The sequence below is a fragment of the Andrographis paniculata genome, unplaced genomic scaffold, assembly GCF_009805555.1.
Source record: "Andrographis paniculata isolate CXL003 unplaced genomic scaffold, ASM980555v1 Contig65END, whole genome shotgun sequence".
Lineage (NCBI taxonomy): Eukaryota > Viridiplantae > Streptophyta > Magnoliopsida > Lamiales > Acanthaceae > Andrographis > Andrographis paniculata.
Window position 1 is genome coordinate 851,674 of NW_026137601.1, and position 23,663 is coordinate 875,336.

The window sequence follows — 23,663 nt, forward strand, 5'->3', positions numbered from 1 at the left end:
TATTGTTCTGTGAAGGAGCACAAGTAACAGCTGCAGCCTTTCACGCGTTTGGAAGCATGAAGAGGCTAAAGCATCACGTTATTTTCCAACAGTCGGCCCATTTTTCCAGGGCAATGATGTGATGATGTCGTCTGCCACTACTTTATGTATATATATATATAAACATTATTTCAATTCTTTATCCTTCAAATTCATTTAATTGTCTTACTTTGATTCTTGGCAATGGACAGTGATTTGGGTGCAGTGGATGATGAAACTACAGTGGGGTGGAATGGTGAAACTGTGCCATCCTGGTCCACCAGATGGTCACGCCCTCCTTTCCTGCTACCCCCTGTTTTAGTTTCTGTAATTTCTACAAATAAGCTGGTGCAGTTTTTGTGAATAGGGTCTGTCCCTTTGATTAATTTAGGAATCTGATACTTTGACCACATTTTCTTTTTGTCCTGAATGAGAACTTCTTTGATAATTTTGTTTTTATAGCAAAGGTGTGTAATGGGTATAAATAGTTAATAATACACCCACACACATATATATGTATATGTACATACGGTGCAGAGGATTATATATATATATATATATATGCTTAATAATAGCCCACAAATATTATGCCACTTTCCTATTTATTTTGCCTTTGCGGTGGCGTAGGAGGGATGGAGGGAATGAGAGGCGGCTTTTGTTTGTTTGTGTCTCATTGTTTCAGAGCATGATTTTTGTCGTCTAGTGATGGCTGGGTAATTTGTTTGTTGGAGTTTGTGTATTATGCTATGTTTTCTTCCCGCATCTGATGGCTGACTCTGGTCACGTTTTTGGGGCGCAGTTATGGGCTCTCCCTCTCATTCATTCTTTGATCGTAATTTCCTGCAGCAGCAGCAGCATGTTTTTCCTAAAATCAACCCCACTGGAGAGCTGGTAATTCCTGCCTCTGCATTTATTTTGTGCCCCTTTTTCCATTTTATTTTTTCTGTTTCTGATATTGTTTACACGTATCAAGAATGTAGCACAGCCAACACAATCTTGTTCCCTTTCTATTTCTCTTTTTTGGGCTTCAACAGTTTTAGCAGAAAGTTGCCTGTGATTTTAGTCATCAGTTTTGTGGGTATTCAGCTCTAAGCTTTTCTTTTTATGGACATGCCACTGTTTTATTATCCCATTTCTTGTAGTTTCAAGTGTGTTCTCAAATGCCAAAGATGTTGCTAAATTTTTGGGTTTCTTCTGTTTCATCCATTACTCGTTTCCTTTTTGTTAGCTCAACAACTAGGCAATAGTTTGCTTCCCGGTTTCAGTTTTCCAACTGAATTCCAACTTGTTCGTTTCTCTTCCTCTAAGGTTAGTGTTCAGAACATCTTATTAGTTCCTTCTCTAATGGGTTCTTCTTGCTGCCTATTTCTTTTGCAATTTTATCCCATTTAAGCCCAGCTATTGGCTTTCTGTCTTCTAACTGCTCAACTCAGTTCAATTTGAAAAACTCTTCCTTTTTTTTGAGAAATATCTTCTGTGTGGTTTCTTGGCAGCAGAATTATTGGCTTTTCTGCTTATTCGTGTTGCTTAGCATGTGTGGAAAGTAGAACTATCATTATAATTTATATACTGCTTTGGTTGGGGAAAGTTTTCAGATTGCTATAGAAGTCCATTTTCTATTACATTATAGTGAATATTGATGGATGTCAATGAAGAGACAGCACTGATATCTTTAAGAGACATGGCAAACTCTGATGAGGATTTCCATGAGAATGGAGAGTTGGAACATAAATTCAGCATTACAAGGCAGTCCTGTTGCCCAGCTGGGGTTAAGGCTAAGACATCATTGGATTGGCTTGATTTGCGAGTTTTTTATGTTAGGGTTAGCGAATGCATAATGGACGACGGTTCAATGCCCGGATACCTCACATTAAACCATGTCCCATTGTCACGCGACACTCTTCTGGAAGTTAACTGTGTGAGGGCCAGCATATACTCGGATGGTGTCTCGACCCTTTTGAAAAGAGATCGATTAGACAAGCGATCCGAAGAAGTCACATTCGTGAATACCGACAGCATCAGGGTGACAGGAAGTGTGATGTTTGAAGTGTTCCATGAAAACAAACTGGTTCTGAATGGAACTTTGGAGTTTTCCGGCGACAATGGCTTTGTTGGGGAGTTGAGGTATCCTGGTTGGAGTATGAACTGTGAGTCGGATATACTTCCGGGCACCGGATTTTTCAAGGGAAACCCGAGTTTGTGCAGTGGTCTCGATTCTGGAACTTCACCAGTCATCGAAGTTTATGTGGCTGGCAGCTTCTTGGGCACTCCGATCGTATTGACCCAAACTATGCAAGTCAGTCCGAGGAGGAAGCAATTCAGGAAAGGCGGATTGCTGGAATCGATCCCGGAAAATGGAATAACTCAAAACCAAGAACATCATTTCTTGACTGCACAGGTTACTCTTAAATTTAATTCGCTTTAGTTTCAGCAATCATGTCGATACATTTATACAAATTAGTTCAATGCTGATTTGGTTGTTGATTTGCAGTCGAGGGGTTGCCGGCTGTACAACCCTCAAGACAAAGGCAATTGGATTTGCAGCAATCCGGAGTACTTGGAAGGTGAAGATGGCGAATTGTCATGGTTCAATGCCGGGGTAAGAGTAGGCGTTGGCATTGGCCTCAGTATTTGTCTTGGAGTCGGAATAGGTTTAGGTCTGCTGGTCCGGACTTACCAGGGAACCACCCGAAACTTCAGGAGACGCGTATTATGATCGATGTAACACTATGACACGCTTCCACTCTTGTTGGCTCACTAATCTTACACATCTCCCCCTGTAGGATCAAATTGCACGATCAGCGCGCGACGAAGAACACGGCAGTAAGGTCTGTGCAGTCTGATGAATCTTTATATATGTTTTATAATCTTCTCAGGTTGTTTGTACTTAGGATAAGAGCATAACCAGAAAACCTTTGCCATTGTTGCTATGCTGTTTATGTTATTTAGCGCCATGCCCATGTGTCGCTACTTAATTCTGTTGTCGTGTTTATGAACACACGCTTCTGCCTTTGAATGGCGTAAAGTCGGTCTATCCAGACATTGTTGATTTATTCAATAATTTAGACCACTGTAGCCACGACGCAGATGTGACACAGGGCATATAATAGATGTACGATTGAAAATGAATTTGTCATACGTAGATAGCATCTACTGCACCATCATCAATAGAACATTAATTCAAAAAAAGCTTACGTGGCATATTCCTATCAATTATTCCAATCCTACAAAATACACATTTTTTATCATCAAATTTATTTATTTATTCATTTTATGCGTATGTACCTCGGATATAGAATCAGCACAAATCTAATTATATAAAATTAGCACAATATGTTGTTTAACGCCGTGCTATAATTAATTTTGGCATAATTAAATTGTAAAAAATAACACAACTGCGTGATTTTATTTATTGTCTCCAGCACTTATATATAATTATTTAAATAAAATTTGAATAATTATTAATTTTAATATATATGAATACTGCTGTAAGTATTTTACATTTCCATTTAAATCATTCACGTATATAAGGTAACCAACCCATTACATTACTCCTACTATAAAATAAATGAAATGTAGAAGGGTAGAAGCGTCATTTGAGTGAAAACGGTCGGCCAGGCGCTCCTCTTGATTGCTGGTCTTCTTCCCTCACTCGCATGCTCTGACTCATCACGGTCTTCCCGTCGAAGTCACTGCAACACAGCCCTTAAATCATGCAATCAATTTTCTAAGTATCCGTTGTGCCGCCATTTTTCAAGCTTCGAGCTGGTTTCCCTTATACCACTCGTTTTCTCCATTATTCGTTTTGTATATCCACTCGCCTTGTCGGATTGTGTGGGTGGTGGTGTGCTGATCAGTTCTTCAATCATAAGGCGCGATCTCGCCGGAAGTGATGGCGGGAGCCGGCAATGAATCCGGAGGGAGTATTCTCACTGCCAAAACTCCTGTATTCGGTCAGAAGCTGTACGTACTCGTCATAGCCACTGCTGTGCTCACGCTCGCCATTTTTGCGCTCCTTTTCCTCTTCCTTCGTAGGAGGTGGAGCTCTAACCGACGCCGTATCGGCGCCAAACTCGGTTCAGGACGTTTGCCCTTGGTTTGCGAAGAAATCGGGGAGATTAAAGAGACGAATAGTCAAGCGCAAGCTGTAACCAAACCACTTGGCGATGATAGCAGCAAAAAGGTTTTTCTGATTGCAGACGTCGCGAGAGGAATCGAGATCGAGGAGTCGGAGAGCAACGAATCGAGCACCACTCGGAGCGAGTCTTCGTCGGCATTATCGGCGTCCACAGACGGTTTCGTAAACCTCGCGTGGGGTCGGTGGTACACCTTGCGGGAACTCGAGGTCGCAACGAATCAGTTCGCCGCCGAAAATGTGATCGGCGAAGGAGGATACGGCGTCGTTTATCGCGGCGTTTTACCCGACGGTTCCGTAGTTGCCGTAAAAAATCTTTCCAACAAGAAGTAAGTCCACCGACACTTTAATTTTCAGTGTTTAAGCTAATTCGTTCATTTCATTAATTTGCCTCTAAATCGAAAAAGATTGTTCTTAAATACTAATTAGATAGAGCAATTAACTTGGTGGTTTCGATCAAATACCAATTGCAATTCTCCATTATTGTGAACAGCCTGTCTCTTGTTAATTCTTGATATAATTTTCATAGAATTTGGAGGGTGACCTTGTGTATTTGTTTATGTATGGTTTGGTGAGGATTCTTTGGTAGTACTCAAAGGAAGCAAAGCTTCCCAGATCTGGATTTCACAGAAATCAGTGCATGAGGATAATTTATTCCTCTTTTGACCAGTAGCTAAAGTAAAATGTTAGCTTTTGTTTTCTTTATCTATGTAGATTTTCTTTTATATTGCATGAGGCCCGCTTTGAACACATGCCTTTTTATATATTTATATATTTTTGCCTTGCACCAATCTTATTTTAGCTGTTGCAATGTCAATTTCTTACTTTTATCTATTTTGATTTACTTTATCTAGTGTGCCTTTATTTCTCAGTTGGATCATTGCTTTTGCTTTTGATCATATGTTGCTCCTCCATTAATGGTTTTCTTTGCTAAAGTGAAATGTTTAGTGGAATTTTCTGGAACTATCTTTCTTGTCCTGCATCAAGAAGAAATATTTGTGCTGTGCTAACTTAATGGAGTAACTGTGAAAAGTCAAAGCAATGTAAAATCTTAGGCCATGGCTGTCGTCTGTAATTGAACAAAACTAAATTATCATGTATTTATCTGTGTAGTGATGACCAGAATTGGAATTTTCAGTGCTTATGACAGTATATGGAGTGGTACAGCAATTTCTTTGACACAATAAACAACAGTTTGAACATGATTCCAAAATTTCTCTATACCTTAGAAATATGTAGTTGGTGTAAAAATAAACAGCTATTTCATCTGCTTGAAACAGGGGGCATGCAGAGAAAGATTTCAAGGTGGAAGTTGAAGCCATTGGCAAAGTCAGACACAAGAACCTCGTCGGTTTGTTAGGATACTGTGCAGACGGTGCTGAAAGGTTATAACAAAGCCATTTTACATCCCCTTCATTGTAGTTATGGAAGGATTTCTTTTGAACCTTTACTTTCTTTCAGGTTGCTTGTATATGAGTACATTGATAATGGAAACTTGGAGCAATGGCTGCATGGTGATGTTGGCCCAATCAGCCCTTTAACTTGGGATATCCGAATGAAAATTGCCATCGGGACAGCAAGAGGGTGAGGCATACATACCTTAATCAAATGTTTTTGGCTATCTTTTGCACAAGAGTAAAATTTCACATGATTAAGAATGCATTTATCTTTAAACTCTGTTCTAGACTCGCATACTTGCACGAAGGACTAGAACCCAAAGTCATCCATCGCGACATAAAATCCAGCAACATTCTTCTGGATAGAAAATGGAATGCAAAAGTGTCGGATTTCGGACTTGCCAAAATATTGGGCTCAGAGAAGAGCTATGTTACTACACGTGTAATGGGAACATTCGGGTGTGTGTTGTTCTTATGTTTTATTGTTAGACACCCGAATAAGCATATCTAATATGTCTTCTTTCTTGCAGATATGTCTCCCCCGACTATGCAAACACCGGTATGCTCAATGAAGGAAGTGATGTCTACAGCTTTGGAATTCTGCTCATGGAAATAATTACTGGACGGAGCCCCATAGACTATTCCCGCCCTCCTGGGGAGGTTAAATAACTTCTAGCCCCTCAAACTTGACATAATTGCAATACAACAACATTTCTTTTTTACATTACATTCCTACATGCAGATGAATCTGGTTGATTGGTTCAGAAGCATGGTATCTAGCCGTCGTGGCGAAGATTTGGTGGATCCCTTGATCGGTGTTCCTCCTTCCCCGAGAACTTTAAAGAGAATATTACTTGTCTGCCTACGCTGCATCGATATGGATGCCTATAAACGTCCAAAGATGGGGCAAATTGTGCATATGCTTGAAGCCGATGAATTTCCTTACCATCCTGTGAGTACTGCAGTCTTCAAATGATTTTACTTTTTGGCCGCGTTGTCATAAAAAGACTTGCTGTCTTATGCTTTACAGGGACATCTTCCTCTCCGGGAGCCTCTCCCACTTCCTCCCCGAGTTGTTGGCAGAAACAAAATCCTTAATCCACAGAAGAACGATGATGAAGAAGAAAGACTCGGGCAGAGATGATTATTACAGGACAATGGTTGGTGCATTATAAGGTATTCTACTTTCTACAGTTTATGATACTCTACAGTTAATCGATGATGCGTATTTTCTATAGAACACTCCTGCGTTGTCGTATATCCTCTTGGCTTAGTTCTACCATTAGATCTTTATACATGGAATCACCCCATTTACCAACAAAACATATGTGTTATTACAACATAGCAACTGATTATCCATGTATCACGGCCGATGATAGAGCCAAGCAATGAGGATGTAGGATGACGCAAGTTTTATACAGAAAATAACAAACATACACACAGGTACAACAGAAACTCCCTTGTTACAAGAATAGAAACAGTGTTGTTTTTTCCATTTGTGAAGAGTATAGAGTTATTTAGTTTAATTATTTTGTACATACATATATAAGGTGCTGAGAATTATACATTGAATTTTATACTTGCATTATTTATTTATTATATTTTTATACATTGAATTTGATACGTGCACGTGCAGTATTTATACATTGAATTTGATTCGGTCACAACTTTTGAAAATCTACCTGGGTAAACTTCGGCCGAAATTAATACATGCAAACTAGGCCCCACGGATAAGTCACTTTAAATACATCCAAAAGCTTTGACAATGTTATTTCCACTTTATAATAATGTTGGAATATGAGTCTTAATGAATATCGAATGCACTATTACTGAATATATGATATTTAGGAAGTATTTCCACAATATATTTCCTTATAATTCTCAATTATTTATTGAACGTGATGTTAATAACTTTAGTACCTAATCAAAGCTGAAATAAGTACACAAAGGACCTAATGTTAGTATTATTACCTAACGTCAGATTATGTTCTATGTTGTCTTTACTTTAAATAAATAAAATAAAAAAACAATTGCGTTTGGATGATGTTTTATAATAATATTTATTTAATTATTTATTTTATTTAAATAATAAATTCTTATATACGATTATATTAAAAGTTATATATTAATTCAACTTTGTAAGCTTTCTTTATATATATTTTATACTTTAATATTTAAATGTATTCATTTTATTTTATTAATCTAGGGTGTATATTTCTAAAGTTTTGTTAACAGTAGTTTAATGATGATTTTTTGTCAAACAAATATTAAGTAAAAAGAATTAATTATATAATAAAAATTTGAAATTAAATTTCAAAATATATAAAATATTTCAAAAAATTCAAATAAACTTCTAGGTACTAGCACCACCTACAACCCATTAAGTAATGTTGGTAATAAGGGGTTTATTTGTTTTTTTTTTTCAAATAAAAAAATTATATTATTCAACTTATAGTATAATTTTTAATAAAAATATAGTATTTTTTAAAAACTATAAAATCAAAATTTAATTTAAACTTAAATTGATATTAAAAATTAAAGTCAAAATCAAATAAAAGAAAAAAAGTAAATGTTATTTTAAAACATACTGTATATTACTATAATGGGTGTGTTCGTTTGTAGAATTTAGATAAAATATTACTATTCATCTAAGAATTTCCCCCCAAAAACATCAAATCAAACACCTATTTTTCATTTTTTATATTATATTAAAAATCAATTTTACATTCAAAAGATGACATCAACACCTATTTATATCACATCATACAACTATTCAAATTCAAAATTTTTACTATTCAAATTCCAACTCAAAATTCAAACCCCCAAACAAACACACCCAATGTATAAATATGAACGAACAGTGAGGGAGATCTAGATAGAGATAGAGAAGGAGGTAGATGCTTGGTTGCAGAAGATGATTATTCTTTCCTTTGTCAGACATAGAGAGAGAGTCTCCGATCCCAACCCCAATTGACAAAGGAACACTTTGACAAGGGTGATTCCATCCCTATTCCCTGCACTACACTTGGATCATCCTCCCGATCCACCTGTACCTATCCCATCCATTCTTGTTCCTTCTGAAAACGACTCCATGAATTTTTCCAACATCCTTAAATGACTGCTGACGCTGCTCTCTCTCCCCAAAACAATCCCAATTATTGCCCCAAATCCAATTTCGAGAAATAAAGGGCAGGCAATACTTAGGTTTCTCTTCTCGATGACCCTTTTCTTTTCTTTCCTTTTCTTTTCTTTGTCTTCTTTACCTTCTCCCCTAAGGAATTATTAATCAATCAAATTCACTGTGAATCAATCCTATTCCCATTCCTAGCTAGCTCTCTTCCCTCTTCCCTCTTCTCCCAACTCCCTTTTCCCTTTCCAGCCAGAACAGACAGCTACTACACATTCCCATTTCCCCACGCCACGCTTCTCTTTCCCTCTCTTTCTTAATTCTTAATATATATACTGCAGGTTTGAAGAAGTTCTGGCCATGGCGGATATGGCTCCAAATAAGCAGACATCTGCTTCCTCCCATCAATGGCTGCAGTTCTTGCTTCTTTTTTGTCTTCTGCTATTCTCTTTTCACTCTGCTAGTACGTCACTTTCCTCTTTTCGTCTTTCTCAGTTTTGGTCATTACAGTTTTATTGTTTAATTAGCTCCTCTGAATTTCTTGTTTCTTGGGGATCTTCTATCTTCTTGTATATATATCTGTGGTTTTGAAATCGTGTGTTTGGGAGAGCACGCTTCTTTATGTTGGAAAAAGCGTGGTTTTGATTTATACCTTACGTTTTTTGTTCTTCTCGTGGGTTTTATAGATTCGGAGCCTTTCATCGGAGTCAATTACGGAATCGTCGCCGACAACTTGCCGCCACCGGAGGCGACGGTCAAGCTTTTGCAGTCTACTTCGATCGAAAAGGTGCGGCTGTACGGCGCCGATCCGGCGATCATCAAGGCGCTGGCGAACACCGGTATCGGAATTGTTATCGGTGCTTCCAACGGGGATATTCCGGCGCTCGCTTCCGACCCTAATTTCGCGGGTAATTGGGTGAACTCGAACGTGCTTGCGTACTACCCGGCGAGCAGGATTATCGTCGTTAGCGTCGGCAACGAGGTGGTGACGTCGCCGGACCAGAATCTCGTGGCTCAGCTCTTACCGGCGATGCAAAATGTCCAAAACGCCATCAATGCAGGTAAACAGAACTCTGCGAACCACGGAATAAGGTCGATCGAGCTTATGGTCTCAATTCGTGTAAATTTGTGAAATCAAATTAATTGCAGCATCATTGGGCGGGAAGATCAAGGTGTCAACCGTACATTCCATGGCGGTGTTGAGCCAATCGGAGCCGCCTTCCGCAGGGGCATTTGGTTATGGCGCCACCATGAAAGCATTGCTGCAATTCCACAGCGCAAACGCCGCTCCTTTTATGATCAATCCTTACCCTTATTTTGCATATCAGAGTGATCCTCGGCCAGATACTCTTGCTTTCTGCTTGTTCCAACCTAACGCAGGACGAGTCGATTCAGGCACTGGCATCAAGTACATGAACATGTTTGATGCACAGGTAGATTCATGAGTTTGTAGTGCCCAAAACTTCAAACCTCAGTAGCTGATATAGTAACGATTGTCTTCATTGTTGAATACTTAGCTGTTGTTTCTGAAAATTTTATGTGACAAAACTTGAATTTATTTCCAACATATTCAAGAACGCCATTTCTTTTGATCTTCTTGCCATATTCTTGTTAGTAGTCATTGATTAGCTCTCTAAAGCATGCGGAAATCGTATTACATCCTTATGTCTCTATGTGGTTGCTGACAGGCCGGCCATTTGAGCATATGGATCACACAAGTTATTTGAATTTACTGTAAGATTTTTATATTTATCGATCATACAGTATGATGTGTTTGGGTGAAGACACAATTCTAGTGCCAAGGTTGGCTACCTAGATATTTTTGGTTAAAGCTTAGGAATTCTCTGATATTCTCTGCTTTGCTTGTGGTAAATTGATTTAGAGTTTTGCATTTTATTGTAGGTCGATGCGGTGCATTCTGCTTTGAAAGGAATGGGATCTGAAGACGTTGAGATAGTGGTGGCGGAGACGGGGTGGCCTTACAAAGGAGATTCGAATGAAATTGGGCCAAGTTTGGACAATGCAAAGGCCTATAATGGCAACTTGATAAAGCACCTCAGGTCGAAGGTTGGTACGCCACTAATGCCCGGAAAGTCTGTAGATACATACCTCTTTGCACTCTACGATGAAAATATGAAACCCGGGCCAGGCTCCGAACGATCATTTGGGCTCTTTAAACCTGATCTTTCTATGACATACGACGTTGGCCTCTCCAAAGGGGCACAGGTAAGCCCACTCCCTTTCGCAGCAGATTAATGTTTTTCCTCAAGAATTGTTATATGTATATATTCTTAGGGAAGGATTAATGTGCTGATTAGAGCTATTCCCCACCATGATGATTAAACCTTATCAACATATAGAAGATAGAAATATTTGAACATCAATCAAATCGATCTCATACCAAATCCCATCAAGAAATGTAACCAAATTTTGTTGGAAAAAGCAACCCCCAAAATGGATCGAGTAATTGTCTCCAATACTATCCCTAACAATTCCCGATCATGGTCCTTGCGGATTGGATCATCCAAATTCAAAGATCTTCTATCATAATAATGGTCTAATTTGAAGCATTTTCAACAAAAATTTTGTTTAATTCTTTTTGAACGACCTTTAGGTACTTGAATATTTCCTAGCTGCTCGGGTCCAAGATACTGACAAATAAACTATACCATTTGATCCCTAGACATGCTGTGTTTGTTGAATATTTACATTCAGTCCTGTAACTGCAGGCATTCTCGTGAATATTCTTGTGTCAAATGCAACTTGTTTAATTATTGTTTGATTGTCGCCAACTCTTGCCTAGGTTGCACCGGCCCCAGAAACTCTGGCACCATCGCCGGCATCTCCTCCACCTGCAACTCCTGCACCGGCTCCTCCCATGACTCCTGTGCCTACCATCCCGGTAGCGCCGGTGAATCCTGCTCCAACTACTCCGGCAACTTCAGTAGTTAGTCCGGTGAATCCGGTGCCGAGCCCCATGCCAGGTTGGTACACATATAACAAATAAGCTTCACACTTCAAGAAACTCTCCCAATTGTTGGATTTGCCATCTGTCCAATTCAATCTGCTGCTTATATTTATATAGATAACATTATTTACCGAAATTGGTTGCAGGATTCCGCGGGACTGCAACTTCTTGCAGATTGCATCAATGGTGGCTTCTGTTGATATTTGTAAGTCATTTTTGTCGAGATATTTTCTATATTTTGTTAACGTGCTATTGTTTTGTTATATCTTAGTTATTATATGAATCTATTCGGTATATAACAGCTCCCATGGATTGCAGGCAGCAATGGCTGTGGGAATTCAAGAACAACTACTGTAGTAAAAACGATTGATGCTCCTGTAATTCAAGCAGCAGTGAGCAGTGAGATACATATATATATATATATAAGGACGTGTAGTGTAGGCTATCTATTTTCGCATGCCTATCCTAGTCTATACGTGTAAGGATTCTTTTCATCTGCTGTTCGAAATGTGTATCCACGTTGTAAGAAAGCATCCATCTTCATTCAATCAGGGCCTTTCATTTCAAGCCAATAGTCAATAATACTATTTCGCATGTTATTTTAATATTATCTGTTGGGAACTGCAGGTAAATGAATCCAAGTAAAGAATTTTCATGCTTATGGCTGGAAGAAATTAAAAGGGTTTGTTTCCTTATATATTGTTGTGTTTTGAATCAAAAGCATCGATCATAATATTTTATAGGAAAAAATATTCAAAAATAAATAAAAATACAGTCAAACTTAGGGGTGAACAAAAAAAATCGAACTAAATGGTTGAATCTAATTCAATTTTTTGGTTAACCGAGCCAATTTTGTTTAAATAGTATATATTGTTGGATTAATAAAAAATTTTGGTTCGATAGAGTTTGCGGTTCCGAATATTTGATAATTGGGCCTGGCCCAGATAAATTAACATAATGGGCTTTTTAGTAAAGGCCCATATACCTTTCAGCGTTCAGGGTGGACACGTGTTATTTGTCTTGATATGGTAGTCGGCATAACTTAAATGTGGTGTCCACGTCAGCAGGGAGGTGGGCCCGGCGGCGTTCCGTCAAATGTCAATGATGCATTTACCTCAATACGGCCTTTTCTCACTCAAAAGTCTTCGCTTCGCAGCCCTCCTCCCCTCCCATCCGCTCAACCCACCACCACTTTCCCTTTCTCTCTCTCTCTCTCCTCGCCGCAACCGGCGGCGTCTCCTGACCGTAACGTCGGGGAGCGCGAAATCGTCGTTCCTGATGCTTTAATTATGCTGCGATTCGACTCTGTTAATTGTGTGAGAACGGCGGGAATTAGGGTTAGGATGGAGCTGAGGGGGTAACACCTCGATTTTGTGCTGCTTTTGATTTTTTTTTAGTTTTGGTGGAGGAATGTCTGTTGCAGAGCTGAAAGAGCGGCACGCGGCGGCCACGGAAGCTGTCAATGCCCTCAGAGATAGGTTGAAGCAAAAGCGGCTTTCTCTTCTCGACACCGACAGTATGAGTTTCCCAATTTTGTTCATTATCTCCATTTTGGTGTATTGTGATATCGGTGGAGTTTGTTTTCATCGCTATTGCGCTTAGATCTGTATGATTTGGTGCGGATCATGTACCGACTCTATCTCTTTCATATATATAATATATATGTATGTATATATTCAGTTGCGGGATACGCCCGGTCGCAGGGGAAGACTCCGGTGAGTTTCGGACCGACTGATCTGGTTTGTTGCCGGACTTTGCAGGGACACACGGGAAAGGTAAACCGTTAAGAACCGTACATTGGTAAATGGAATTATAGTAGTATTTTTTTTTCCTAGTTTTGTCTCTGGTTCTTCGCAACGCTGTTGATTTGTTTGAGAATAATGAGTCAGTCAATAATTTTTATCTACTTTTAATTAAATATTATCTAGTTTTGGTATGTTCAACAAACTTTCGATTTTGCTTTTCTTTTAAGTACTTTGGAAAAACTGTGGTTAGTTGTCAATGCTATATTTGAAATAGGGGCGGCTTGATTTTATTTCACTCTGATAATTGCATGAAATGAAATGAACTGTGTAAGGATAGATACTGCATTCTTGGCCATTTAGTGTATTAGGACTCATGGTTCATTGCAAAGTTGTATTAGAACAATATTTCAATTTGACATAACATAAATGTGCATATCACCAATCTTTTGCTCCGCGTCTGAATCCAATCGTGCATATATCGAATTTCTTGTGTATCCAAAGAGTCCCTTTTGGCTTCCTAAATGGTTTGAAAGCCCGTGGTTCCCTGCAGAGATGTATTAGAACAAAATTTCAATTCGACATTACATAAATGTGAATATCACTGATCTTCTGCTCCGACGTCTAATTCTAAACCCAATCATGCATATATCGAATTTCTTGTGTATCCAAAGAGTCCCTTTACGCTTCCCCCACTATGTCATTAAATAATCTCTAATGAACTCTTAGGTGTATGCTCTGGATTGGACGCCTGAGAAGAATCGCATTGTCAGTGCATCTCAAGACGGAAGATTAATTGTATGGAATGCTCTCACAAGCCAGAAGACGCACGCAATTAAGCTACCTTGCGCATGGGTTATGACCTGTGCCTTTTCTCCCAACGGGCAATCTGTTGCTTGTGGTGGCCTAGACAGTATGTGCACTATATTCAACCTGAATTCTCCCACCGACAAGGATGGGATCCCGGTATCTCGAACTCTTACCGGGCACAAGGGTTATGTTGCATCGTGCCAGTACGTCCCGGACGAAGATACGCACTTGATAACAGCATCTGGTGACCAAACATGTGTACTATGGGACATAACCACTGGCCTGAGGACGTCTGTTTTTGGAGGCGAATTCCAGTCCGGACACACTGCTGATGTTCTAAGGTATGTACTATGTAGGTTGAACTTCATCTTCATGGTTAGGAACTAATTGTTTATTGTTCTTGCTGCTTTGATCCAGTGTGTCAATCAATGGATCCAACTCGCGAATGTTTGTGTCTGGGTCTTGTGATTCGACCGCACGTCTTTGGGACACTCGGGTTGCTAGTCGGGCTGTTAGAACATTCCACGGTCATGAGGGAGATGTAAATACAGTAAAGTTCTTTCCGGATGGGCATAGATTTGGGACAGGTTCGGATGATGGAACTTGCCGACTGTTTGATATCAGAACCGGGCACCAGCTTCAAGTATACGAGCAACCAAATGGTGGTGATGAGGTGTCACATGTAACTTCAATCGCATTTTCCATCTCGGGACGGCTTCTTTTTGCTGGATATACAAATGGGGATTGCTATGTATGGGACACTCTTTTAGCACAGGTACGGTACACACAGGCAGACATTCTCGACTTATTTTTTTGGGGGTGTGTTTGTTTGTTTTGTAAGTATATTTATCAGGAGATGAGATGGGTTTGGTTTGTGGTTTACTTTGAACAGCCAGTTTTGAACTTGGGATCTCTTCAAAATTCTCACGGTGGTCGGATCAGCTGTGTGGGATTATCTGCTGACGGGAGTGGGTTGTGCACGGGAAGTTGGGACACCAATCTTAAGGTTGGTTGTTTGGTTAGTCTTGAATTTTATAACTAATTAAAGAGAAGATAAGAGTAGGGATTTGATATGTACATATAATATGTTATGTTATATTATTGGCAGATTTGGGCGTTTGGAGGGTACCGAAGAGTTATCTGAGAGAGAAATGCTGCCTGCCTGCCTGCCTGCTTGCTGTAATTGGCCTGGTACTTCTTGTTCTTCTTCTTCTTCCTGTTGTTGTAATATCTGTTTATCTGTTTTTTTAACAGACAGAAAAGCAAGCAAGATTCAGTAGATAAAAATGAAAATTGATGATATGATGGTGAAGCCAAAACAGCTTTAATGATTGAATTGATTATGTTAATGTGCATCTGCATCAATCCTGATTTCCCACAATCATATATATCAGCATTGCCTTCATTCTAATAATAGAAACCATACTTCAAAGGCAAAGGAAATGGCAGAAAGAACCAAGGAAAAACCCAGAAGAAGAGCTCACCTGACTGTCTGTTAAGATGGATCTTCACGAACAAAACAATGCATCCAATCATTCCTGCAAAATGGTAAACCAAATATGCAATCGCAGCAGCAGCAGCCATCAATGGCTCTGAGTCACTGTATGTTATATACGCATTGCACTCAATCTGTACCATGCAATACAATAATAAAACCAATATACATATAATAAAGCTTAAAACAATTTGCTAATTAAACATATAGCAAATATAAATTAAATTTATTAACCTCAGATTGACTCGAAAAGAAAAGAAAAAACTCCCCCGAGCTAATATGTACTCTATACGAAATCAACCTCATGTATTTATAACTTTAATGTGACCTTCATATATATATATATATAGAGCAAACTGCTATCCCTGGAATCATAACAACTACAACGATCACCACGGAGGTGCAAACTTACAGTCGATGATTTGATTCATGGAGCAGCATTTACTGAAGTTTTTGTGAATCTGTTATTGCTGGCTAGTTGGCAGGGCTCCTATTGCCACCGAGCTTTCTCAGGTCGTATTCGGAGTTGTTTCTAGAGTTCATCCCGGAGGAGCTCGACTCCTTCACCGTATTGTCCAGGTCATCGAGGGAGACATCACCTTCCAGTGCACGCACAATCTGCACAGCATGCTCGTTGCAGTGTAATCAAGAAAATATTGTTGAAGCAGCTAGAGATCATCTATCAATACATATAATGTACATACTTGGCTCATTTTGGGGCGCCGCCTAGCAGAGTGCCTAATGCAAGCAGCAGCACAGTGCACGGCACGTCGCATCTCAAAGGGATCGTAGTTGTTCTCCAGTCGAGGATCCACCAGCTCTTCATAGCTCCCTCCCCCAGCCGTAGCAATGTTGAGAATAGGTCTGGCCTGTTGGGATATAGATCAAAAGAGGATGATTTTTATTTCATACATTAATGATCATCCAGAAGAAGTTAAAGATTGTTTATGTGTGTATATAGATACCCAATCGACTAAGCTGTCCTCGCCATCTATGCGATCAATGGGACGCCGTCCGGTTATCAGCTCCAAAAGCACTATCCCGAAAGAGAAGACATCAGACTTCTCGGTGAGCTTGCCGCTGGATGCATATTCAGGGGCCATGTATCTACATCCATTAGTAACACACATTTTTCAGGGATCGAGCAGAAAAAAACTATTAATTCGAAGACGAAATCATGAATTTATGAGTTGAGAAGAAAGATTTCAATCTTGCCCGAAAGTTCCCATTATTCGAGTAGAGACATGCGTGTAGTTTTCTTGAGAAATCTTAGCCAGCCCAAAATCAGCAACCTAATAAACACATCAATGTGCATTCATTACATATATAATACAATGAGTCCATAACTATGATAACCTAAGGCTGATGAAAATTGTGTGTGTGTCTACATATATATATATATATATATATATATCACCTTGGCTACGTTGTTAAAATCTAGTAATATGTTTGCAGCCTTGATGTCTCTATGGATGATGCCAGGATGACCTGAGATGCAAAAAATCACGATGCAATAAAGAAGATGGAGTGAAAACAAGCAAAGGATGTATATATATATATATATATATATAAACTTACAGTCTTCATGAAGATAAGCAAATCCTTTGGCAGATCCAATAGCAATTTTAAGCCTAGTAGGCCAATCCATAACTGGGCGATCCGGTCCTGTTTGTTTCACGAATTCAGTGAGTTTGCTATTTCTTGAAGCTAGAAGGGAAATCAGTAAAAATTGGAATAAGGATGAATTCGTTCGTTCGTACGTACGTACCGTGAAGGTGAAATTCAAGTGTACCATTGGGCACGAATTGGTAAACCAGAATCCTCTGTGCACCTGCAATGCAGTACCCAACCAACGACACCAAATGGCGGTGGTGGACGCGGCTAATGATTTCCACCTCAGACTGGAACTCCCGCTCTCCCTGCCCGTTGTTCATTTTCAGGCATTTCACGGCGAGTTCCTTCCCGTTGGGTAGCACTCCTTTGTAGACGTACCCGAATCCGCCCTGCCCTAGCAGGTTCGATTGGGCGAAGCCGTTGGTTGCCTTTGCCAATTCTTCGTACGCGAAGCTGCTTTGACTGAACCCTATGGTCATCGAAGGGGGAGGAGGCGGCAAGGGCGAGCCAGTGCTGAAGCCGGCGGAGCTCAATTCGGTGCTGTACATTGGTGGAGGAGGAGGAGGCGGCGGACCATTTGACCAGCCGTATTCTGAGCTCATTGCTGCGCTGGGTGGACCGGATTGGGGAGGAAATTTCATTTGCGCGCTGGGTGGATCGGATTGAGGAGGAAATTTCATTTGCGCGCTGGGTGGATCGGATTGAGGAGGAAATTTCACCAAGTGTTCGTTGGAGTTGGAGTTGTTTCTCTTCTGAGTAACGTTGTTGTAGTAACCGCCTGATAGATATGGCGATTCGGTTAATATTTTAGGAATGAGATTAGGATCGGCTGGATGGAATGAAATTTGCACGGCGCCAAGGACGTACCTCCGTTTTCGACAGAATCGTCGCTGTAGTATTCCGAATCCCGCGGCTTTCTCCTCCGTCGTCGTCTCCTAGCGCAGAATATGAAGAGGAGAGCCAGAACAACGAGTAGCAATGCGCCGCCGACGACCGCTCCTGCCACGACGCCTTGGTTGCTCGAGCTTCCTTCGCCGGATGATGAATCGGTTAATGCATTTGGCGGTGATTTGAGATTAGAATCAGATCCATCAGGCGGCGGCGGAGGTGGAGAGTCGCCACCGTCATCATCTTGCTTCTTTTTCTTGTGTTCAGGAGGTGGAGGAGGAGGAGGCGGCGGCGGCGGCGGCGGAGGAGGCGGAGGCGGTGACTTATCGGATTTAGAATTTGACGACGATGAATCCTCAGTGGACATAGCGACGAAGAGTGAGTCGGTGGATCTTCTTCCCTGCCGTTCTCCCAGGCGAGGCAAGGCAACCGTCGAGCCTGGTGAATCAAATTCAAATTCAAATCCACACAATTCAATTTTCAAAACGCCTCAAGCAAACAAGCAAATTAAATCTCGATCCACTCAATGGAATCAACAAAGTAGCTAACTATTGGAATTAATATGAAGAGGAACGAATGGATGAATGAATCGATTCGGGGCGTCCAATCCATAGTTGGAATTGAATGGAAATGGATTTGAGAAATGAATCTGATGTTACCTTTAGGAGAAGCGCGGGGCAGGGAGAGATTCCGCGAGGTAGTCGAAAAAGATGATGTTGCATGGCATTAGTTTCTACGCAGCAAGCTCTTGCCGTCGTTTCACCTCACAATTCTCCTACAACCACGGATTTATATATATATATATATATGTATGTATATAATTCTAGTATAAAATGGATTGAGTTTCATGATCAGACATTCGTGCTTTGACACCTTTCGTCTGTAGTGTTTATGCGTCAAGCATGTCGTTTTTTATATTAGGGCGTGTTTCTTTTCTGAAAATTTGGAAAGATTTAATTTAAATTTGATATTAAAATAATACTCCATCCGTCCTCAATCTATCTATCCATTTTGTTTAGGCACGGGATTTCAAGAATATAGATAAAATAGAAATAAAGGTAAAACGACTACATTAACCCTGTAGTATTGTATGATATAAAGGTAATGAAATTTGTGTAATATATTGTAAATTAGAAGGGTATTTGTAATGTTAAGTAGATAGTACAATTACTAAAAAAATAAAAGGAATACTTTGTTGAGACGGACCAAAATAGAAAAATGAATAGATTGTTAAGGGCGGAGGGAATATATAATTAAATATTTTATTCTACTTTTCTTCTAGTTCTAAGTGTCTTATCATCCTAATAGAATGATATTTGTAAAAGAAAATTATACAAAATATTTTTAATATTAATATAATAACATAAAATGTAAATATAATCCTTAAAAATGGACGGATGAAATACTATATATTTTAAAAAATATTAAATCTAAATAATAAAATTTAAAAAATAGGTTTAAATAAAACACATCCTTAAAGTCTTCTTCGGTGTGCATTGTGTTAGTACTGTATGTGTTTGATTGATTCAAATATTTAGGTGATTTTTTTTTATAAAAATGAATTTCAAAATTTATTAAATTAAATATTTATTTATTTATTATATATTAATATTAAAAAAATAATTTTATATTTCAATTATCATTCCATAATACTTTTGGACGCGTTAAGTTTCAAAATTAAATTCATGATTTAATATCCAAATATTTTTCTATATCATATTTTTCTTTTTATCTTCACGTGAGGTTTATATATAATTTTAAATAACTTTATAAACTTATAATTTTATTATTATTTTTTTTTAACAAAATAAGTAATTTGTCTACTTATCATATTATAATACGTTATCATATATATATATATATTACTTTTTTTTACCTATTTATATTATGATATAATTAGTGTGAACGAGAAAAATAATATTAAAGCTACAAATACTTATGATTAAAGAATAATACAATCATTATTGGAAAATGAGAACTATATGTGATATGTAAAATTTTGAGGCTGATTTGAATTCATGATCACGAGTCCATCTCTAGATTATTTTTCACTAATTTTTAAATATATATTTTTTACTTATTATGTTTATTTTTTATGTCTTAACAAATATTATACAATTTAATTTTATTTTTAAAATTATATTTTTTTAAAAAAAATTATTATATTAATTTTAATTTATAATTATTTTTAATACAATGTACACAGAACAAAGTGAGTAATTAATAAGTATTGTACATAAATTTATTTAAAAAAAAAAAAAAAAAAAAAAAAAAAAAAAAAGGATATAAACAATAATTGAGGCCATTTCCATCGACAAAATCTCTGACAACTAGAAGGATCCGTTTGCCAACTGTGACTTGTTCTCTGGTGAGAGTAAAAACGGGACGAACGCACAAACTTGAAAATAAAAAATAAAAAAATACTGTCATATCAAAATTTTGAATCAAAAACCACAATCCAACCTCCGATCGCATCTCCGATTCCGCTTTTGAAACCCCTGCCTCCCTTTTCGCTCTGTGTAATCCGAGAGCGCGCCAGATTTTTCGATTTGGTCAACTGCGTCAGGATGCCGTCCCGCCGAAGAGCTCTCCTCAAGGTTATCATTCTCGGCGACAGCGGGTGAGGGTTTTTTTTTTTCTTGATTTATTTTTTGATTTATATCTGACTGTCGCGCTGCGTGAATTTCTGGCCAATTTTGTTTGGTTGGGCGAGATCTTTTATATCTAGGTTGGAGGGCATTTGGTTGATGTTTTCGTGTTTTGGAGGTTTAATATGTTCGCACCGGGTTTGGATCGTGGTGAAGAATAAAAGAATAATTGATGGAGATTCAGATTCTAAGAATTTTTACCCTTTTGTTTTTTTTGTTCGAGAATGAATTGAATCTCAGAATTCAAGAATAATTTGAATGTTAATTCCTACATCCCGAGAACTAGAGATTGTATTACGTGCAGATTAACGATATATTGGTCATCAGTTCTGTCTTTGCAAATATTCCTATGTTAGTGTTTTCCTTTATTGCTAACCCTAGGATAAATAGGAACATTAATTCTACATTCTGACTGCAATTTTATGTTTATGTTGCTGTGATTGGTTTTTCTTCTGTTAATTGTATATTTATTTTTTTATTTTTTATGTGTATAATTGCAGGGTGGGGAAGACCTCATTGATGAACCAGTATCCTTAATAATTCATTACTTAGTTAAAATAACTCCTATTACATTTACATAATCTATTAGTCTAGTGATCCAATTTGGTTTCGTTGTTACTGCTGTTGTTTTCATTGACATGTTATTTAAAGGTATGTAAATAAGAAGTTTAGCAACCAATACAAAGCCACAATCGGGGCAGATTTCCTGACCAAGGAAGTTCAATTTGAGGACAGGCTTTTCACTTTACAGGTTAGTCTTGATATTGTTCCTGTTATTAGCAACTCTAAAATTGAATCAGTATACTTGTCTGTACCTATTGTTCTTTTCCCAAAAGTTGAGACAACTGAGAGAAAGTTACAATGTAGCTGAACTACATAGTTTTATTTTGTTTTGGTGTTTTATTCCCTGATATTGAGTTTTTGTGCAATTAAGATATGGGATACAGCTGGGCAAGAGAGATTTCAAAGCCTTGGAGTTGCTTTTTACCGCGGTGCTGACTGTTGTGTGCTTGTCTACGATGTCAATGTGATGAAATCATTTGACAACCTTAACAACTGGAGGGAGGAATTCTTAATTCAGGTATTTGAGCTGTTCCTTATCTTATTAGGATGATAGCCGTCATTGTTGCCTTTGTTTAGAATTTATCATCTGGCCCCAAAGACGCTATCCATGTTCTCAGTGTGTCATAAGATCTACAAATAGTCATAGTTTTAATTGAAGTGATCTCCATATAAATATCGAATACTCCAATCTCCACTCTTTTGCTTATTAGAGAAAAAACATGTTATTAGATACACAGATGTGAGCCCAAAATACTTATAGATGTTAATCTCTCAATTCCAATCACACTGTGAGGTACATTAGCATTAATTCTAGCCCTCCAAGGGTATTCTTTTTTCATTACAGCTCAATATATATGTTATCCATGTTAGATCAATTTTAAAACTGTTGATTGCTTTTACTGGCCCCTAATTCAGTTCTATGGGTTACCATTTTCTTTTTCTTTTCAAAAGAGAAGATAAATCTATTATATTATATAAAGAACATGTTTTTTTTTTTTCTTTTTATGAGAGAAAAAACATTTTATTAAATACATAGATGTGAGCCCAAAATGCTTATAGATGTTAATCTTTCAATTCCATTCACACTGTGAGGTACATTAGCATTAATTCTAGCCTTCCAAGGGGATTCTTTTGTCATTACAGCTCATTATGTTTTAGCCATGTTAGATCGATTTCAAAATTGCTGATTGCTTTTAGTGGCAGCCCCTAAGACAGTTCTATGGGTTTCCATTTTCTTTTTCCTTTTTCATCTTTTTAGATAAGATAAATCTATTCTATTATAAAAAGAACATGCTAAAAGAGAAGCTTCTCTGCAGGCAAGCCCATCTGATCCTGAAAATTTCCCATTTGTTGTGATTGGCAACAAGATTGATGTGGATGGTGGAAATAGCAGAGTGGTAATCACTCATATTCTTCTCTTCCCCTCTCTTGAATTTGTTGAATAACATGTTCTGTATGAAATAAGAGTTTATTTATATATATATAACAATTCTTACCGAGAAATGTGTTTGATGGCATTGCCCTTGTGTACAGGTGTCCGAGAAAAAGGCTCGAGCCTGGTGCGCCTCAAAGGGGAACATTCCCTACTTTGAGACTTCTGCTAAAGAAGGCACCAATGTGGAAGAGGCTTTCCAGGTCATTGCAAAGAACGCGTTAAAGAGCGGAGAAGAAGAAGAGATGTAAGTAAATAAACCTCTCCTAATACATTATTAGTATAGACTAAGGTTAAACAATAACATGCTGTGTGGATACCAAAGTTCTTGAAAAATACAATGCATCGAGTATACGACACCATATCCTGGTGCCATAATTATTTTACTTCACCGAACATTCTCAGTCGGGAATTATCCTAATCACTGATCTATTTCTTCATTGCTTTGCTGGAAAATTTATTGAAGATACTTGCCCGACACAATTGATGTTGGAAGCAGCAATCAGCAAAGATCGACCGGGTGCGAATGCTGAAGAGAAGAGAAGAGAATGAGAATGAAAAGCTCCTGAAGGCAAGACCAAGTGATATGTTATTGCCCTGTGTTATTTATTTCCTTGTACACTATAAAATTTGTGTGGTTTGATTTATACCCCTTGTTGAATTAGCTGTGCATGGACTTACTCACTGCTTTAATTTCATTTAATCCCCCAGGGTTGCATTATTTTGTGTATTTAATCATTTATATATCATTTGCTAAATTCATGTATTTTGATTCTAATTATTGCTCTGGACTCTTCTTATGTACTCGATTTAAATTATTATGTG

General features: G+C 38.2%; 6 protein-coding genes across 11 annotated transcripts; 5 read left to right on the top strand and 1 right to left on the bottom strand.

Annotated features, from left to right (window-relative positions):
- Positions 1 to 15: 15 nt before the first annotated feature.
- LOC127262695 (uncharacterized protein At1g01500-like) lies at positions 16 to 3,234 on the top strand. 4 transcript variants are annotated; one of them, XM_051291503.1, is made up of 4 exons: positions 20 to 731; positions 818 to 909; positions 1,649 to 2,416; positions 2,510 to 3,234. In XM_051291503.1, the coding sequence occupies exons 3-4, from the start codon at positions 1,658 to 1,660 to the stop codon at positions 2,732 to 2,734; spliced, it is 984 nt and encodes a 327-aa protein (XP_051147460.1). In that variant the 5' UTR covers positions 20 to 731; positions 818 to 909; positions 1,649 to 1,657; the 3' UTR covers positions 2,735 to 3,234. The 4 variants fall into 4 exon arrangements, with proteins under 4 accessions (XP_051147456.1, XP_051147460.1, XP_051147457.1 ...); XM_051291499.1 differs by having other exon boundaries at positions 16 to 146; positions 231 to 2,416; positions 2,510 to 3,233; XM_051291500.1 differs by having other exon boundaries at positions 20 to 1,326.
- Positions 3,235 to 3,573: 339 nt separating this feature from the next.
- LOC127262690 (probable receptor-like serine/threonine-protein kinase At4g34500) lies at positions 3,574 to 7,159 on the top strand. Of its 2 annotated transcripts, XM_051291493.1 has the most exons (7): positions 3,576 to 4,482; positions 5,434 to 5,538; positions 5,615 to 5,737; positions 5,839 to 6,009; positions 6,081 to 6,210; positions 6,293 to 6,502; positions 6,581 to 7,159. In XM_051291493.1, exons 1-7 carry the CDS (start codon positions 3,911 to 3,913, stop codon positions 6,692 to 6,694), a joined length of 1,425 nt encoding a protein of 474 aa, XP_051147450.1. In that variant the 5' UTR covers positions 3,576 to 3,910; the 3' UTR covers positions 6,695 to 7,159. The 2 variants fall into 2 exon arrangements, with proteins under 2 accessions (XP_051147451.1, XP_051147450.1); XM_051291494.1 differs by lacking the exon at positions 5,839 to 6,009 and having other exon boundaries at positions 3,574 to 4,482.
- Positions 7,160 to 8,481: 1,322 nt separating this feature from the next.
- Positions 8,482 to 12,212, top strand: LOC127262691 (glucan endo-1,3-beta-D-glucosidase-like). Its single transcript, XM_051291495.1, has 7 exons — positions 8,482 to 9,140; positions 9,364 to 9,738; positions 9,827 to 10,110; positions 10,580 to 10,903; positions 11,481 to 11,661; positions 11,792 to 11,850; positions 11,964 to 12,212. Exons 1-7 carry the CDS (start codon positions 9,038 to 9,040, stop codon positions 12,000 to 12,002), a joined length of 1,365 nt encoding a protein of 454 aa, XP_051147452.1. The 5' UTR covers positions 8,482 to 9,037; the 3' UTR covers positions 12,003 to 12,212.
- A 555-nt stretch (positions 12,213 to 12,767) lies between these two features.
- LOC127262692 (guanine nucleotide-binding protein subunit beta) lies at positions 12,768 to 15,562 on the top strand. Its single transcript, XM_051291496.1, has 6 exons — positions 12,768 to 13,161; positions 13,326 to 13,420; positions 14,117 to 14,538; positions 14,615 to 14,972; positions 15,090 to 15,203; positions 15,306 to 15,562. The coding sequence occupies exons 1-6, from the start codon at positions 13,056 to 13,058 to the stop codon at positions 15,339 to 15,341; spliced, it is 1,131 nt and encodes a 376-aa protein (XP_051147453.1). The 5' UTR covers positions 12,768 to 13,055; the 3' UTR covers positions 15,342 to 15,562.
- A 363-nt stretch (positions 15,563 to 15,925) lies between these two features.
- LOC127262688 (proline-rich receptor-like protein kinase PERK7) lies at positions 15,926 to 19,061 on the bottom strand. 2 transcript variants are annotated; one of them, XM_051291490.1, is made up of 9 exons: positions 18,854 to 19,061; positions 18,174 to 18,632; positions 17,461 to 18,084; positions 17,271 to 17,357; positions 17,110 to 17,180; positions 16,908 to 16,984; positions 16,658 to 16,799; positions 16,397 to 16,561; positions 15,926 to 16,310 (listed from the first exon to the last, which is right to left on the bottom strand). In XM_051291490.1, the coding sequence occupies exons 2-9, from the start codon at positions 18,559 to 18,561 to the stop codon at positions 16,167 to 16,169; spliced, it is 1,698 nt and encodes a 565-aa protein (XP_051147447.1). In that variant the 5' UTR covers positions 18,562 to 18,632; positions 18,854 to 19,061; the 3' UTR covers positions 15,926 to 16,166. The 2 variants fall into 2 exon arrangements, with proteins under 2 accessions (XP_051147447.1, XP_051147448.1); XM_051291491.1 differs by having other exon boundaries at positions 18,174 to 19,061.
- A 1,489-nt stretch (positions 19,062 to 20,550) lies between these two features.
- LOC127262697 (ras-related protein RABG3f) lies at positions 20,551 to 23,642 on the top strand. Its single transcript, XM_051291505.1, has 7 exons — positions 20,551 to 20,814; positions 21,343 to 21,369; positions 21,494 to 21,593; positions 21,777 to 21,923; positions 22,723 to 22,803; positions 22,940 to 23,085; positions 23,305 to 23,642. The coding sequence occupies exons 1-7, from the start codon at positions 20,762 to 20,764 to the stop codon at positions 23,369 to 23,371; spliced, it is 621 nt and encodes a 206-aa protein (XP_051147462.1). The 5' UTR covers positions 20,551 to 20,761; the 3' UTR covers positions 23,372 to 23,642.
- The last annotated feature ends 21 nt before the right edge of the window (positions 23,643 to 23,663 follow it).

Excerpts from the sequence above, each read along its gene's own strand:
- LOC127262695 (XM_051291499.1), top strand. The coding sequence starts at position 1,658 with ATGGATGTCAATGAAGAGACAGCACTGATATCTTTAAGAGACATGGCA. Across the intron at positions 2,417-2,509 it reads ATCATTTCTTGACTGCACAG|TCGAGGGGTTGCCGGCTGTA; the intron begins GTTACTCTTAAA and ends GTTGATTTGCAG.
- LOC127262690 (XM_051291493.1), top strand. The coding sequence starts at position 3,911 with ATGGCGGGAGCCGGCAATGAATCCGGAGGGAGTATTCTCACTGCCAAA. Across the intron at positions 5,738-5,838 it reads GCCATCGGGACAGCAAGAGG|ACTCGCATACTTGCACGAAG; the intron begins GTGAGGCATACA and ends ACTCTGTTCTAG. Across the intron at positions 6,010-6,080 it reads CGTGTAATGGGAACATTCGG|ATATGTCTCCCCCGACTATG; the intron begins GTGTGTGTTGTT and ends TCTTTCTTGCAG.
- LOC127262691 (XM_051291495.1), top strand. The coding sequence starts at position 9,038 with ATGGCGGATATGGCTCCAAATAAGCAGACATCTGCTTCCTCCCATCAA. Across the intron at positions 10,111-10,579 it reads TGAACATGTTTGATGCACAG|GTCGATGCGGTGCATTCTGC; the intron begins GTAGATTCATGA and ends ATTTTATTGTAG. Across the intron at positions 10,904-11,480 it reads GCCTCTCCAAAGGGGCACAG|GTTGCACCGGCCCCAGAAAC; the intron begins GTAAGCCCACTC and ends ACTCTTGCCTAG.
- LOC127262692 (XM_051291496.1), top strand. The coding sequence starts at position 13,056 with ATGTCTGTTGCAGAGCTGAAAGAGCGGCACGCGGCGGCCACGGAAGCT. Across the intron at positions 13,162-13,325 it reads TTCTCTTCTCGACACCGACA|TTGCGGGATACGCCCGGTCG; the intron begins GTATGAGTTTCC and ends GTATATATTCAG. Across the intron at positions 15,204-15,305 it reads GTTGGGACACCAATCTTAAG|ATTTGGGCGTTTGGAGGGTA; the intron begins GTTGGTTGTTTG and ends TATTATTGGCAG.
- LOC127262688 (XM_051291490.1), bottom strand. The coding sequence starts at position 18,561 with ATGTCCACTGAGGATTCATCGTCGTCAAATTCTAAATCCGATAAGTCA. Across the intron at positions 17,181-17,270 it reads TGCTTATCTTCATGAAGACT|GTCATCCTGGCATCATCCAT; the intron begins GTAAGTTTATAT and ends TTTGCATCTCAG. Across the intron at positions 16,311-16,396 it reads GGCGCCCCAAAATGAGCCAA|ATTGTGCGTGCACTGGAAGG; the intron begins GTATGTACATTA and ends CATGCTGTGCAG.
- LOC127262697 (XM_051291505.1), top strand. The coding sequence starts at position 20,762 with ATGCCGTCCCGCCGAAGAGCTCTCCTCAAGGTTATCATTCTCGGCGAC. Across the intron at positions 22,804-22,939 it reads ATGGTGGAAATAGCAGAGTG|GTGTCCGAGAAAAAGGCTCG; the intron begins GTAATCACTCAT and ends CCTTGTGTACAG. Across the intron at positions 23,086-23,304 it reads AGCGGAGAAGAAGAAGAGAT|ATACTTGCCCGACACAATTG; the intron begins GTAAGTAAATAA and ends AATTTATTGAAG.